Source organism: Marmota marmota, unplaced genomic scaffold (genome assembly GCF_001458135.2).
Source record: "Marmota marmota marmota unplaced genomic scaffold, marMar, whole genome shotgun sequence".
NCBI lineage: Eukaryota > Metazoa > Chordata > Mammalia > Rodentia > Sciuridae > Marmota > Marmota marmota.
Window position 1 is genome coordinate 7919779 of NW_026000241.1, and position 17318 is coordinate 7937096.

Below are 17318 nucleotides of genomic sequence, written 5' to 3' on the forward strand. Positions count from 1 at the left end.
ATATATATATATATATATATGTATGTATATATATATATATATATATTTTAAAAAATACTAGGTTCAAGAAAGAACTATTTTGCGAATGAGCCCAGAATACATTTCCCCAGAGAAACAATACAGAAAATAAAAATAAGGTTCTTACTCTAACTCATAGAAGTTTAAATCTTTTATGTTCTGAGTTCTAGAAACATAGAACAACTAGAGGCAAGAGGTACAGAGGGGCAGAAACAGATAAGAATTACCTTTCTCTGGGCCCTCAGGAAACTTTTTCCCCCTGTGGCACTAAAGATCAAACCCAGGGTCTTGTGCATTATAGGCAAGAGCTCTACAATTGAGCTACAACCCAGCCCAGGAAACATTTCACAATAGGCAAAAATAGTCTTACAATACTTTACTTCCTTTCTGCATTTTTCCAAGCCATTAGTAGCAGTATGCTTTACTAAATCCCACCATAATAGCACCATTACTCCAGCATAAACTGAATATACTTTTGGCAGAAGGGAAAGAGAAATGAAGAACAAAAATAAAGTAAATACTATCTGATTTCAAAGGGGTCTCAGTCCAGTGGACATATATAATTTAAAGTCAATATGAAAATCCCAAGGAATTAAAAAAACAAAAAAACACATCGTTAAGGGGCTGGGGTTGTGGCCAGTGGTAGAGCACTTGTCTAGCACGTGTGAGCCATTGGGTTCGATTCTCAGCACCACATATAAATATATGAATAAAATAAAAAGGTTCACCAATGTCTTAAAAAAAAGGTAATTCAGTATTAGAGTGCCCCTGGGTTCATTTCCTAATACCAGAAATAGAAACTAAAGTCATTAAATGTTTCATTAAAATTTCTAATAGGTTAACAAGTGGGTTTATCTTAGTGTTTTAGTCACATCTGATCTTCTTAAACAGTGACATCAGTATTGTACAGTCATATAACTAAAATTAGATGTATGTTTGGATCCCCAAGAATCAGGTTCTCTCATACAGCTGGTGGCCTAGTACTCAGCCAATTAGCAGGTTCCCTTTTAGTAGGTTGTCTTGGGCTGGGTATATTTTAAGAATGAATGTCAGCAGGCTACCCAGGCAGCTGTTCTTTAGCAAGCTAAAATGGGACAACATTTATAATTGGACAAAAGAAATGTTTAAAGGATATTTTGAACAACTTCATTTGCTCAGTATAGCTGGGCTTGCTGAAATGCCTCAGGCAAACCAACCAGTTTAATTCAGGGACAACAGTGAAGGACAGTGTTGTCTTTTTTTGGTTGTTTTTTTTGGTACTGAGGATTGAGCTCAGGGGAACTTAACCACTGAGCCACATCTAATCCTTTATTATTATTTTTTTTTAAATTTTGAGACAGGGTAAGTTCTTAGGGCCTCAATAAATTGCTGAGATTGGTCTTGAACTTGGAATCCTGCTGCCCAGGCTTCTGAGTCTCTAGGATTACAGACATGTGCCATTGCACCCAGCTAAATATTCTTTAATTTTTTTTTTTTTTTTAGTTGTAGTTGGTACAATATCTTTATTTATTTATTTTTATGTGGTGCTGAATATTGAACCCAGTACCTCACATGTGCTAGGCAAGCGCTCTACCACTGAGCTACAGCCCCAGCCCCCTAAATATTCTTTAAAACAGTTTTTCCCAATGTTTCTCTGTTAACTTTAACGATTAGAGTTTTAAGATGAAAAATATAAGGGCTCCAAAGCCAAATGTAGTTGTATACACCTGTAATCCCAGTGACTCAGGAGACTGAGGTTGGAGGATCTCAAAGGCAAGCTTCAGCAATTTAGCAAGGCTCCAGACCACTTACTGAGACCCGATCTTGAGAAAAAAGAGAAGGTAGGGGTTTGGAGTGGGGTAGTAGCTCGATGGTGGAGTGTCCCTGGGTCTAATACTAAGAAAATCAAATAGCTTTGTGTGGTGGTACACACTTGTAATCCCAGTGGCTGCGGAGGCTGAGGCAGAAGGATTACTAGTGAAATCCAGCCTCAGCAATTTAATAAGGCCCTAAGCAACTTATTTAGTGAGACCATGTTTGAAAAGAAAATATAAAAAAGGACTGGGATGTGGCTCTGTGGTTAAAACCACACACACACACACACACACACACACGCGCCCCAGGGGTGCTTAAGAGGATGGGGAAGTATATATAAGGGCCTTTAGGAACATAATACTCTAGTATTATGTTCCTAATAATATTGTATTATTGTATTCAGTTTTACTAGACACATTTCTGAAGAAAACTGGCTGGCTGGTGGTAGCAGTAAATCAACTGATTGATTTGAAGTTTTTATTTAAGAAAATAGGAGCTGTTTCATTTAGTGAAGAAGTAACCAATTGCTCCACACATTATCCCCAAGGCTGTGCTAAATACCGCCATATATCCAAAGTAAAATGATGTTTGAAATAAGCCATACATCTTTGTTTTGAAAAAATAGTAGTAAAAGGAATACATGTAAACATAGATTGCAGTTGATGCAGCAGAGAGAAAACTTGTCCATTGCCACCTATAATCCTCTGCATTTAGCAAGAAGTATGTGCACACAATGGTCACACAGACGGTCACAATGCACAGGATGACCAGCACCAGCATCATGAAGCCATAGACATAATAGATCTTATATGCCCAGAAAGACGTGAAGATGAAATACATTTCAATAAAGATAGAGCCAAAAGGTAAAATTCCTCCCAGGCAAACGATAACTGCAGGCTCCATAAACCATTTTTTCTCCGGTATAGGACGAGGCACAGCATTGACACGACAAGGGAAGTTGGGCTGACCTGACAGATTTCGGCCAAGTATTGTACCAACAAGATTTAGAGGAAGAATAACAAAAAAACAGATGCAACAAACAGCCACCATTGTTCCAAATGGAATGGCTCTTGAAGCATGGTAATAAATGGCTATAAAATTGATGAAGAAGGCTGTGCCACACACCATAGCTGGGATAAGGAATGCCCCAATGAACATCTGTTTTATCCATCTCCTTCCTCCTTGTCTAGCATACAGACTTCCTCCAAAATACCCATTTACTGGAGATGTAGCAGCATAGACAAATACAGATGTCATATTCAGTAAAATGGAAAAAGTCAGATGTAAAATTTGAAGATCGATTTGACAAATATCTTGATCCGTCCTTTTTTCAACATAGGATTCATTGGTTTTCAATCTTCAACTCCTTCATGATGGTGATCTTCTTGGTAGGCTTAGTTTCAATGATTTTAATGAGAACGTTAAGAAAAGATTATGCCCGGTACAGTAAAGAAGAAGAAATGGATGACATGGATAGAGACCTAGGAGATGAATATGGATGGAAGCAGGTGCATGGAGATGTATTTAGACCATCAAGTCACCCGCTAATATTTTCCTCTCTCATTGGTTCTGGATGTCAGATATTTGCTGTATCTCTCATTGTTATTATTGTTGCAATGATAGAAGATTTATATACAGAGAGGGGATCAATGCTCAGTACAGCCATATTTGTCTATGCTGCTACATCTCCAGTAAATGGGTATTTTGGAGGAAGTCTGTATGCTAGACAAGGAGGAAGGAGATGGATAAAACAGATGTTCATTGGGGCATTCCTTATCCCAGCTATGGTGTGTGGCACAGCCTTCTTCATCAATTTTATAGCCATTTATTACCATGCTTCAAGAGCCATTCCATTTGGAACAATGGTGGCTGTTTGTTGCATCTGTTTTTTTGTTATTCTTCCTCTAAATCTTGTTGGTACAATACTTGGCCGAAATCTGTCAGGTCAGCCCAACTTCCCTTGTCGTGTCAATGCTGTGCCTCGTCCTATACCGGAGAAAAAATGGTTTATGGAGCCTGCAGTTATCGTTTGCCTGGGAGGAATTTTACCTTTTGGCTCTATCTTTATTGAAATGTATTTCATCTTCACGTCTTTCTGGGCATATAAGATCTATTATGTCTATGGCTTCATGATGCTGGTGCTGGTCATCCTGTGCATTGTGACCGTCTGTGTGACCATTGTGTGCACATACTTCTTGCTAAATGCAGAGGATTATAGGTGGCAATGGACAAGTTTTCTCTCTGCTGCATCAACTGCAATCTATGTTTACATGTATTCCTTTTACTACTATTTTTTCAAAACAAAGATGTATGGCTTATTTCAAACATCATTTTACTTTGGATATATGGCGGTATTTAGCACAGCCTTGGGGATAATGTGTGGAGCAATTGGTTACTTCTTCACTAAATGAAACAGCTCCTATTTTCTTAAATAAAAACTTCAAATCAATCAGTTGATTTACTGCTACCACCAGCCAGCCAGTTTTCTTCAGAAATGTGTCTAGTAAAACTGAATACAATAATACAATATTATTAGGAACATAATACTAGAGTATTATGTTCCTAAAGGCCCTTATATATACTTCCCCATCCTCTTAAGCACCCCTGGGGCGCGTGTGTGTGTGTGTGTGTGTGTGTGTGGTTTTAACCACAGAGCCACATCCCAGTCCTTTTTTATATTTTCTTTTCAAACATGGTCTCACTAAATAAGTTGCTTAGGGCCTTATTAAATTGCTGAGGCTGGATTTCACTAGTAATCCTTCTGCCTCAGCCTCCGCAGCCACTGGGATTACAAGTGTGTACCACCACACAAAGCTATTTGATTTTCTTAGTATTAGACCCAGGGACACTCCACCATCGAGCTACTACCCCACTCCAAACCCCTACCTTCTCTTTTTTCTCAAGATCGGGTCTCAGTAAGTGGTCTGGAGCCTTGCTAAATTGCTGAAGCTTGCCTTTGAGATCCTCCAACCTCAGTCTCCTGAGTCACTGGGATTACAGGTGTATACAACTACATTTGGCTTTGGAGCCCTTATATTTTTCATCTTAAAACTCTAATCGTNATTATATGAGGATCAGCAGCAACAAATTGCATATGATCCTGGCGTATACGCACAAATTGCTGCAGATGCAATTAAGGCATAGATGACTTACCAATATGGGGTATTGTTGGTGAAGCAGATGAAAATGGAGAAGATTATTACCTTTGGACCTACAAAAAGCTTGAAATAGGTTTTAATGGAAATCGAATTGTTGATGTTAATCTAACTAGTGAAGGAAAGGTGAAACTGGTTCCCATGTAACCAATTGCTCCACACATTATCCCCGTACGGGCCACCAAAATGCCGCAGTCTGGCTGGGCACAATCAGGAGCCACTTGTCAAAAGAAACTAACTTTATTTTTAGAACCACACACGCCAAACAAAACAGCCTCTCAGGAAAAATCCTCAGAGCCTCAACTGCCACCACCGGCTTTCCACAAGCCTCTCTCTCCCACACAAGCCTCTCTCCACCTCCCACAATCCTCCTGCTCTTGAGGCCGATTGGCTGGGTCACGTGGGCGGAGCCAAAAAAAGTCCCCCAATGAGCAGCTCCGTGGTCTGAAAGGGCAGGGAAACAGTCCAATGAGCATCACCGCAGAGGAGCCAATCAGCTAGATGTTGCTGGGGCCGCTGTGAGCCAATCATCAGCCGGCAGCTGGAAGTTTGCTGGCAGCTGGAAGTTTGCTGGGGCCCCTTTGGCTGTGGCTCTCAACAGATGGGGACAACTCATTTTCTAATGTACCAAAGATCTGGCAAATGCAAGAGGAATTAGATTTACTATTTTGTTGCTTTGACAGAAGAACTATAACTATCAAGTAGAAGTTAAAAAGTGGAATGGAACTTTCTAATGATTTTCTCATATTAAAGATAAGGTAAGATAGTGAATTTAACACCATGTTAAAGCAGAGCCTGGGTGGTATTCTGGAGAATTCTAGAGATACTGAGAAGGTGGTTAGGTGGAATGATTTTTTTTTTTGGGTAGTTGTAGAGACAACCCAGGTTTGTTGTTGCTGGGCAAGTGCTCTGAGTTGGATCTCTGGCCCTTTGAAGTTTTTTGGGGGTGGGGTGGGGGTGGGTACCAGGGATTGAACTCAGGGGNTGGCATGCGTGAGGCACTGGGTTCAATCCCTGTCATTACATAAAAATGATAATAAAAATAATATGAAATAAAGGTATTGTGTCTATCTACAATTAAAAAATATATATTTTTAAAGAGAAAAGTTTTATCAACAACTAAAAAGAACAAAGTTGTTTTATTTGACCTCCTTGAGAAATGAAGAGTAGAGAGATAACTAAATTTCCCATACAGGCCAGTTTCAATTGACAGGATAATGAAGTTTAACCTGCTTTGTTAACCTGAAGGTATCCTGAAGTTATCTGATACTAACCAATATCTCTATTTGTCTCCCTGTCCCCTCCTAACAAGGAAAGTAACTTTGGGAAAGGACCAGTCCACTGTGTTTCTCTTTTTTCTTTTTTTTTTTGCTTTTCTGTTTAAAATACCAAACTCCTCTGCTAGGCTCATTTGAACATTTATTCAATTTTATGGAACAAAGTTGTTTGATTTTAGTGTAAGAAAAATAAAGCCAAGTGCTTACTTTGGCAGCACATGTACTAAAATTGGAATGATGCAGAGGAGAGTAACATGCCCCTGTGCAAAGATGACACACAAATTCGTGAAGTAGTCCATATTTTTATATACTTTTGGAAGTTAATAAGGAGAGTCTGAGGGGCTGGGGTTGTGACTCAGCAGTAGAGTGCTTGCCTCGCATGTGTGAAACCCTGGGTTGGATCCTTAGTACCACATAAAATACATAAGTAAAATAAAGGTATTGTGTCCAACTACAAGTAAAAAATAAATATTAAAAAAAAGGAGAGTCTGATTTAAGTTTTTTTTTTTTTTTTTTAAAGCCAGTGAAGTGGTAGGGATATAGCCCAGTTGTAGAGCTCGTGCTTAGTATTCAATCCCCAGTGCTATAAAACATAAAAAATAAAATAAAACCAATTGATTGTAATTTGCTCTTTTATGAGATTTAGAGAAAAATTAAGCTTAAGGTGCAGAATTCCTATGTACTCCTCTTCTCTCCCCTATTAACATCTTGCATAAAAGTGGTACATTGTTACAATTGATGAGCTGCTGTTAATGTGTTATCATTAAATAAAGTCCATAGATTACATTAGGGTTCACTCATGGTGCTATACTTTCTATGGGTTTGGAAAAATGTGTAATGATATATATACAGGTTAGTTTTACTGCCCTAAAAAATCTCTGTGATACACTTATTTATCCTTCCCATCTGTTGGCAATCACTGATCTTTTTTTTAATATTTATTTTTTTAGCTGTAGGTGGACACAATATCTTTATTTCATTTTTATTTGGTGCTGAGGATTGAACCCAGTGCCTCTCATTTGCTAGGTGAACACTCTACCACTGAGTCACAATTCCCAGCCCTTGTCTTTTTTTCTTTTTGGTGTTGGGAATTAAAACCAGGGACTCTTTACCACAGATCTATATTCCCAGTCCATTTTTAAAAATTTGAGACAAGAGTCTCACTGAGTTGCTTAGCACCTCACTATTGCTGAGCCTGCTTTGAACTCCTCCTGTTTCAGCATCCTGAGCCACTGGGCCCAGTCCTTTTTATTTTTATTTATTTATTTACCTTTGGTACTGGGGATTGAACCCAGAGGTGTTCTACCACTGAGCCACATTCCCAGCCCTTTTAATTTTTTTAAGATTTTGAGACAGAGTCTTGCTAAATTGCTGAGGATGGCTTTGAACTTGTGATATTCCTGCCTTAGCCACCTTAGTCACTGCGATTATAGGTGTGTATCACCACATCTGGCTTTAGTTTTCATTTTGAAACAGGATCATATTAAGTTGCCCAGGTCAGCTGTGAATTTGTAATCTTTTTATCTCAGCCTCCTGAATCACTGGGATTATAGGCATGGGCCACTTACCCAGCCTAAGCAGAATAAGATAGTGAAACAGTTAATTGTAAAGTTGTACAGCCACCTTGGAAAACAGTTTGGCAGTTTGCCTAGGAGTATAATTACTGGGCTAAGTGTTATTGTATATTTACTTTTTAAAGAAAGTGCCATTTATATTGATATAATATTCTAGAAGTACAGTCTACTCAAGTGGTCTCCAATGACACTGAGGTTGGGTACCTTGTGATAAAATTTCTAGCTACCCGACATGCTCTTCTCTGACTCTATACTGCAAGGGGTGTTGAGTGGCTTGTTACATCTTGAAAGGGTGGGAGTGTAGGTTTCCAGTTGGCCTTTGCTAGCATGGGTAGGGTTTGGACCACAGTATTTTCTGTGGTGTTTGGCTGGAATAGCTTGATTATGAGCTAAAATTTTCCTGTCTTTCTAGACTGACCCTTTGCTGGTCCTTTCACAGAAGAAAACTGACTTTTGTTGGGACTTTTCTTGTTTGCATTTATTGATTTTTTTGGCATTTATGTATTGGTGTTTTTTATAGTCTTAGGAATGAAAAGAAAGGTTAGGGATCAGTGGTAGAATGCTTGCTTACCATGTGTAAGGCTGTGAGTTCAGTCCTGCGTATCCCCCCGCCCCAGCACCAAAAGGGTGCTTTTCAAAATGCTATTTTGATTAAAATTCTTGTTCATATTTTCCATAATATTATAAATAGGGGCTATTATACTTTTCAGAAGAAAATCTGAGATAATAATGGCTTTCTTGGAGAAAATAGGAGTTATTAGCAGTTAATTTCAATGAACCCTAGCATTAGTTTTCTGCTAGAATTTGCAAAACATAAACCAGAATGATTAAGTCTTTTCCATAGCATAATGTTTTCTAATTGCTGTGTAATATACTGCCAGATGTTCAGATTTATTTGGAAATTTAGATTTCATAATTGGGATTTTTAGTATTAGCTAGATTTATGTAGTAGGTCAAATTAAAATTTGCTATTCTGTTTTCTTGTACTGTGCATAATCTTTTTCTTAGTATGTTGTAGATAACTGTGGTATAACTCATAGAAATCGATAATTATAAAATGACTGTAAATGTGCATAGATGTAGAAGCATATAATATTTGGAGTTTTAGTTTCTGTTTCTTCAAAGATGAAAGTATATATGTTATAATTTGTTTAGGAAGGTATTTTTCAACCTCAGATGGAATTGAAATGTATTATAGACATGAAAAAGAAAGTTTTTTTTTCCTGGTATTTGGTATTGAACTTTGCCTTGTGCATGCTAGGCAAGCACTCTATGAGTGAGCTATAGGTCCAGCCCCCAGGGTGTTTTTTAGTTCCCAGCACTGCCAAAGGAAAAAGACACACACACAAAAACCCCTACAAAAGCATTTGTTGGAAACTCAAATTAAACAACATTGAGAAAATCAAATAGTACAGGAATATTAAATTAAAACCGAAGTTTCTCTTTCCTACTCTTGCTCTTTCACTACTGTGATTAAGGAAACCAGAGTAGATATAAGCAGATTTAAAGGATCATTTCGTGTGTGTGTGTGTGTGTGTGTGTGTATAAAATTCACTTTAAGGAATCACTATAATTCCCTACAAGTTTTTGTCATATACTTTTGGTTGATCCAAGGCAAGGCAAGATTATACTGGGGTGTTTTATACATTGTTCAGTTCAGTCCTGGTAATCTATGTAGACATTTTTGTTATATATAAACTTGGGATGGTGGAGGTCAGAGAAGATGAGGACCCGATTACACAGAAAATAAGAAGACAGGTTCAAATCTAGATCTTTGTGATGATAAAATGTGTGTTCTTTGTACAGTGCTGTGTAACCTTGCTTTACCAGGTAATTCATTTTAGGCTTTTACCTGGTTCTTACTAGATGTTGCCAAATGATGTTAACTTTTGCTTTGGGTAACCAGGCCCAACATCCAAAGCAAGTACATGAGATTGTAATTCAAGAAGGTGGTGGCTTGTCTGTTATCTGTACCTTTCTTATGTTGGTGTAATGGGAGATTATCAGCGTGCATTATGATCAGGTTACAGCATCAGGAGCAGCTCTACAACCTATTTTAGTTTCAAGAGTTAATATTCTGTTTTTTTTTTTTTTTGTTTTTTGTTTTTGCCTTTTTCTTTTCCCTTTGAGATGGAGAAACCAGAGATGTGTTGTTGGAGAAGGAGCATTTTTTCAAATACTGAATATTTGTGAAACTAATGATCAGGCCTCACAGTTTCATTTTGTTGATGAGTTCAAAAGAGACATTCTAAATGAAATTTTATTTTGAAAGTGAATGCAGTGAAAATGAGCACTGAAAAAAATAACAAAAAGGATGAACTCTAAAACAAAATCACTAACCTATTTCCAAGGAATAAGGATTATTCAATTGAGTTAGAATAAGGATCTACTTACTGCCGTGTTGTATGCCTGTAATTCCAGTGACTCCAGAGGCTGAGGCAGGAAGAGCACAAGTTCAAGGCTAACATGGGAAATTTAGCAAGAATCTATCTCAAAATAAAAAGGACTGGGGTTGGAACTCAGTGGTAAAGTGTACCTGAGTTTAATCTCTAGTACCATAGTACCATAAATAAATGAAAAAATGAATGAATCAATCAATCTACTTGTGTTATTGGGTCTGTTTGTCATAAGCTCAGTTTTCTTAAAGTGGAGCCTTAATCCCACCTCTCTTAGATTGACTTATTATTTATTTATTTGGTGCTGGGGATTAAATCCAAAGTTGCTTTATCACTGAGCCACGTCCCCAGCAAACCCCCTACCCCTTTTAAATTGTCTCATAACTTTTTTTTGCACCTTTATTTATTTATTTTTATGTGGTTTTGAGGATCAAACCTAGGGCCTCACACATGCTAGACAAGCACTCTACTGCTGAGCCACAACCCCAGCCTCAACAACCCACTTTTTTAAAAACTTAAAAAAAAAAAATAAAGACTTTAATCTTTATTTCATTTATTTGTTTTTATGTGATGCTGAGGATCGAACCCAGTGCCAAGCAAATGCTCAAGCCAGCATCCCCAGCCATTTAATTAAAAAAACCAAAAAAAATTAGAGACAGGGTCTTGCTAAATTGTTTAGGGCCTCACCAATTTGCTGAGGCTGACTTTAAACACAGAACCCCTCTGCCTCAGCCTCCTGAGCTGCTGTGGTTATAGGTGTGCACCAAAGCTCCTGGCCTTACTGTGCCAGTTCTACCTAATGATGACTTTAGGCTGAATTGTTTGGGGGAGGGAAGAGAGTCAGATTTTATTTTTAGGGAGGTAGATAACCACAATGGAGAGTTGGGTGAGAGACTGTCAGAGAGTTCTATTAAGAGAGTGGTACAGCTGGGCTTGGGAGCAGGGGGATTGGGAGTTCAAAGCCAGCCTCAGCACAAAGCAAGGTGCTAAATAACTCAATGAGGGCCTGTCTCTAAATAAAATACAAAATCGGGCTGGGGATGTGGCTCAGTGGTCAAGTGTCCCTGAGTTCAATCCCCAGTACAATAAATAAATGATAAATAAATAAATAATAAAAGTCTAGTGCAGAGTCCAGATAAGGGAAGAGGATTTGGAACCAAGACATATGGGGGTGGGTAAAGAAAACCAAGTACTCTATAGATGATGATTGTGATATGATTAATTTTATAGATTATCATTTACTTCATACTTGCTGTGTACTAGAAATAATATGTTCTTCCATGGATTACTCATTTAGACTTTGTAACAACTTCATGATTGTAGTTCTTAACATACCTATTCTGTGCATGCAGGAACAGTCATGGAGAGATTACCTAACTTGCCTAAATTTAACTTAGCTTGACAGAGGGAGAGCCAGTCAGGCAGTCTGATTCTAGACCTGTACTCTTAACCAGTATGCTGGTTTGGGGGCTTTTTTCCCTAGCTGTTTGACAGTGAAGTAACACCTATCACTTGAAGTAGTCAAATACGCAGTAGATGGTGACCAGTCATGCACCTCAAGGGTCCACATGATACTTGGTGGTTAGATTATATTATCTGGAAGGAGCCTTTTTTTGGCGGGGGGGAGTCCTGGGGGTTGAACTCAGGAGCACTCAATTACTGAGACATATCCCTAGCCCTTTTTTGTATTTTATTTAGACATAGGGTCTCATTGAAATCTTGCCTTTGCTGAGGCTGGCTTTGAACTTGTGATCCTCTTGCCTTAGCCTCCCAAGCTGCTGGGATTACAGGCAGGAGCAGTGCTAGAAAGAGGCTTTTAAGTGCCCAGTTTCTGTGATTTGACATACAGGAAGTTCTTGCTTTTTAAAAAAAAAAAATTATAATTTTTTTTAGTTGTTAATGGACCATTTATTTACTTATTTATTATTTCTTTCTTTCTTTATTTATATGTGGTGCTGAGATTCGAACCCAGTGCCTCACACACGTTAGGCAGGCGCTCTACCACGGAGCTACAACTCCAGCTGGAGTCCTTGTTTTTTGTGGTTCTGCTATGTATTAATTGCCTAAAGTACAGGATTCACTATTAATTCTTCTCTTCACAAATCACTACATAAATAGCAAGTGTTCCTCAACATCAGTGATCAGTTATGTTACTTCTTTCAGTGTCTATGTATCTGTTATTCAGTTCATTAAGAAGCAGCAGGGCAGAGCTTGTTACCTCCTCATCTTCCAATGGTAAACCCATGTGACAATTACAAAAATGGATAGCTGAAAGAAGGAATTAGCCAACAAAGATGAAAACACAGCAAAGAATCAAAAGTAACAACACTGGAAGTAAAATTAAAATTGAACCTAAATGGAGTTACAGAAGAAACTTCACTGTGGGAATGTTAATGCATTCTACCACTTGAAATATTTGATTTGAATCAAATAGAATTTAGTGAAGGTGAGCTAATTTTCATAAAGGAAGAAAGTGGGTTGGTGAAAAATATGGTCTTCCAGAGGAAGTGATGCTGGCAAGAAATTTTACATTAAAAGAACTCTAGAGGATATTTCTGTGACATTGAAAGTATAAAAGATAAAATTTTGGAAGGTGTTCCAAACTTTTAACAGGTGTGACAATTTTCTAAGATATGGAAAAAAGCCTGTTACATATCATAAATTAAACAAGGAAAAGGTGGCAAGCACTATCCAAACTATAGTAAAGTGTATTTTGACATGTTAAACATACATGGAGTATAACTTATTCTAATTAAGATCCCATTGTTGTGGCTGTACATGATGTGGAGTTTCATGGTGGTGTATTCATATATGAAGATAGGAAAGTTATGTCCGATTCATTCTACTGTCTTTTCTGTTCTCATCTCCCCTCCTTTCCCTTCATTTTCCTTTGTCTAATTCACTGAACTTCTTCCCTCCCCACCCTTATTGTGTGTTAGCATCTGCATATCAGAGAGAACATTTGACCTTTTTTTTTTGGGAGGGGGGAGATTGGCATATTTCACTTAGCATGATAGTGTCCAGATCCATCCGTTTACTGGCAAAAGTCATAATGTCTTTTTTATGGTAGAGTAATAGTTCATTGTGTATATGTACCACATTTTCTTTATCCATTTGTATATTGAAGGGCACCTGAGTTGGTTCTATAGTTTAGCTATTGTGAATTGATCTGCTATAAACATTGATATGGGTGTGTCACTATAGTATGCTGATTTTAAGTCTAACTTTGGGTGTATATTGAAAAGTGGGATAACTGGATCAAATGGTGATTACTCCTAAGTTTTTTAGAAAGAGTTTTAACAGTTCAATGTTTCTAATTTTTATACTAAATATTAGTTTCCCTATTCTTTTTGTTTTCCTATGTATTTAAAACAGTTTATTTTTCTTTTTTCTTTTTTTTTTTTTCTGATTCTGGAGATTGAACTTGGGCACTTTACCACTGAAGTATATCCCTAACCCCTTTAAAAGTTTTTAATTTTTGAGCTGAGGGTAGAGGCAGAGGCCTGTAATCCCAGTGACTGAGGAGGCTGGGGCAGGAGGATTGTTAAGTTCAAGGCTAGCTTCAATAATTTAGATACACCCTGTCTCAAAATGAAAATTAAAAAAGAACTGGGAATGGGGCTCAGTGGCGAAGGGTGTCTTGTGTTCAATCTCCAGTACTTAAAAAAAATAAAAACGCAGAAAATTGAAGCAGGAGGATTATAAATTCTAGGCCATTTTGGTTTAGGCATGTAGCTCTGAGTTAAAGTGTCTCTGGGTTTAATCATCAGAATCATAAAATTAGATAAATAAATAGATAAAATTTTAAAAATTACTTTGAGATGGGTCTTGCTAAATTGTCAAGACTAACCTTCAATTGCTGTCCTCCCACCTCAGCCTCCCAAGTTGCTGTGCCACTCTGCCCATCATAACGACAGTTTCTGAAGTTTGAACAACAAAAAAAGTTTTTTGAGATGCGATTTTGGTGTTGCCCAGGCTCATCTTGAATTCCTGGGCACATGATATTCCTGCCTCAGCCTCCTGAGTAGCTGGGATTACAAGTACACACCACTGTGCCTGGCTTCAGAAGTTTTTTTTATAGAGATTACAGAACAATTATAATTTGTCTTATTATTATAATCACTTTGCATTGTTCGATTTTTGCAGTTACTTTTATGGTCTCATACCATGGTGCAAAATGAAAAATGTGTGCTGGGCATGGTAGTGCACGCCTGTAATCCCAGCAACTATGAAGGCTGAGACAGGAGGATCTCGAATTTAAAGCCAGCCCCAGCAAAAGTGAGGTGCTAAGCAACTCAGTGAGACCCTATCTCTAAATAAAATATAAAATAGGGCTGGAGTGCAAAGCCAGCCTCAGCAAAAGTGAGGTGCTAAACAATTCAGTGAGACCTTGTCTCTAAATAGAATACAAAATAGGGCTGGGATGTGGCTCAGTGGTTGAATGCCCCTGAGTTCAATCCCTGGTACTCAACCCCCACACCCCCCCAAAAGAAGAATGTCTACTTAATTATTGAAAGCTTAATTTTTCTCCTTTGCTTTTAGGGTCACCCTATAAGTAACTTTTTTAAAAAAAATATTTTTTAGTCATTGATGGACCTTTAATTTATTTATTTGAATGTGGTACTGAGAATTGAACCCAGGGCCTCACAGGTGCCAGGGAAGCACTTTACCACTGAGCCACAACCCCGGCCCCCTGTAAGTAACTTTTTATTGCAGAGGTTTTTATATCTACAACCAAGCTTGTTTCTTTTGGCAAACTTTGCTAAAAAGATTTTATTGACTGAAAAAAATTATCTTGTAAAAATAAGAAGGGTCTGGGCATGGTGGCACACACCAGTAATCCCAGCGGTTTGGGAAGCTCAGGCAGGAGATTAAAAGTTCAAAGTCAGCCTCAGCAATTTAGTGAGGACCTACTAAGCAATTTAGCAAGACTCTAAATAAAGTTTAAATTTTTTTATACTTTTTTATGTTTTTAAAATTTTGAGACAGTGTGTTGCCAAATTTTAAATTAACTCAGGTAATTATAAAATGGTTATAAAATGGTGTCTCAGCACCATTTGTTGAAGATTGTTTCCTCACTGGATTGTGTTGCCACTTTTGTGGAAAATTAACTGAGTTAATTTTTAACTGTGAAGATTTATTTTCGAACTTTCTACTTTGTTCCATTGTTTTATGTTTATGTTTATGACTACATATTACATTGTCTTGATTATTGTAGCTTTGTGTAGTATGTTTTGAGATTGGGAAGTATGTGTTTCTTAACTTTATTTTTACTTCATGATGGAATTTTATAGAGATCATTGACTCTGGATCAATTTGGGGACTATGACTATCTTATTGTTATGTCTTCTGACCCATGAAATTAGGATATCCCTTTCCATTTGTTTAGATCTTTAATTTCTTTCAGCAAAATTTGTTAAATTCTCATGCCTCATCCTCATGATTAACTGAAATTACAGGAGTTTATTTGAAATAGGATCTTGCTGTGTTGCCCAGGCTGGTCTTGAACTCCTGACCTCTAGTCATCTTTCCACTCCTGCTTTCTGAGTGCTGCTGGGATTACACTGGGCCTGGCTTGGAACTGTTTTCTTTCTTTCTTTTTTTTTTTTTAATAATCAATCTCTTTCTAAGAGAGAGAGAGAATTTTTTTAATATTTATTTTTTAGTTCTGGGTGGACACAACATCTTTGTTTGTATGTGGTGCTGAGGATCGAACCCGGGCCGCACGCATGCCAGGTGAGCGCGCTACCGCTTGAGCCACATCCCCAGCCCGGAACTGTTTTCTTAATTTCATTTTGGATTCTTTATTATAAGCATTTGGTGCTCTTTTATATCAATTTTGTTGAATTTAAAATCCTAAAAAGCCAAGAGTTTTATTGTTGGTTTAAAGAGTAGAGGTTTGTATTGTAGGGTGCTCTTATGAAAGCTTTATTTCAGCGATGGCTTTCAAGTACTTTGGGGTCAGATGTTCAACTGTTAATGATTGTTTTGGATCTATAGTTCGCTTGTACTTTGGGGTTCCAAACTGATGACTACATATGTCACTTGTATGGTAAATGTGACTGGTTTTTCAAAAGCCTTTTCAGTTATAAAGCAGATGACTTGACAACAAAAATTCCTTTCATTCTTATCATTCTTCTGTTTTCTTGGTGCTAAGGTCTATAGTTAAAAGAATGGTTAGATTTTGCTGGTTTACCAGGTTGCTTTAGAGAAAGTCTATGAAAAGAATTGTTGAGCTAAACAGCTTTCAGATTAAAAACCAATCTATTAAATTTGCCAGCAAATGCTTTTTTTTTTTTTAATTCCTTTATTTTATTTGTTTTTGTGTATGTGGTGCTGAGGATCAAACCCAGGGCCCCACATGTGCCAGGCAAGTACTCTACCACTAAACCACAACCCCAGTCCCCCAGCAAATACTTTGGTTAACCTTTAGTGTCAAAAGGAATTCAAGTTATGGCTTTTGAGATTAAATTATACAGATATGTATTGATAAGGGTAGTTTTATATATCATCTGTATCATAACCATTTGAGCTAGTGTGAAACAAATTATTATGCCCCTCCCTAGATTTGCCAAATCAGATGCTGGGAGTAGAACTTTGTAATCTATTTTAAACCATCTTCCCAGGGGATGTGCATATTAAAGTTTGAAAACTGTTTATTTTGGTATCCACAGTATGTTTGTTGGGATGCTTTTTCACTCCTTTTCATTCAGAGTGCTTTTAGTGCTACTTCCATCTGGAGGAGCATCCTTCTGTGAGGCTTGCTTTTCTCCTACAGTCTGTCAGAGGACAGTGGAGCAGCCAACATCCAAAACGACTCGAAGTCAAAGACTGATGATTTTTAGCATTCTGCACATTTTACACCCTCAAAGTAGTGATTGGGGTTTTGCAGCTACTTCTTATATTTCTTTTTCTCTTCTGGAGAGGAATGATTTCTTTAATCCTTTGTGAGAGGTATGTTCTGGAGTTCTTCAGTGTTGGAAAACTGAAAACTTTTTTCTCTTGTACTAGGAATTGAAGCCAGGGCCTCATATGCCCTAGGCAAGTGCTCTTCCACTGAGCACTTTTCACATTTTTAATTTTGCTAAGTTGCCTAGGCTATCC

General features: G+C 37.7%; 2 protein-coding genes and 1 non-coding gene across 5 annotated transcripts in view; all 3 read left to right on the plus strand.

Moving 5' to 3' along the window:
• Positions 1-4223, plus strand: part of LOC107145079 (transmembrane 9 superfamily member 3-like) — a 26214-nt gene extending 21991 nt beyond the window's left edge. The window contains exon 3 of the mRNA XM_048795370.1: positions 3045-4223. Within this exon, the coding sequence (XP_048651327.1) occupies positions 3045-4223 (1179 nt within the window). The remainder of the gene's footprint in view (positions 1-3044) is intronic.
• Positions 1-17318, plus strand: part of Map4 (microtubule associated protein 4) — a 167489-nt gene that overhangs the window by 16105 nt on the left and 134066 nt on the right. The window lies entirely within an intron of this gene.
• On the plus strand, positions 6444-6549 carry LOC125613841. Its single transcript, XR_007344439.1, has one exon. It is a non-coding gene; the product is annotated as a U6 spliceosomal RNA (small nuclear RNA).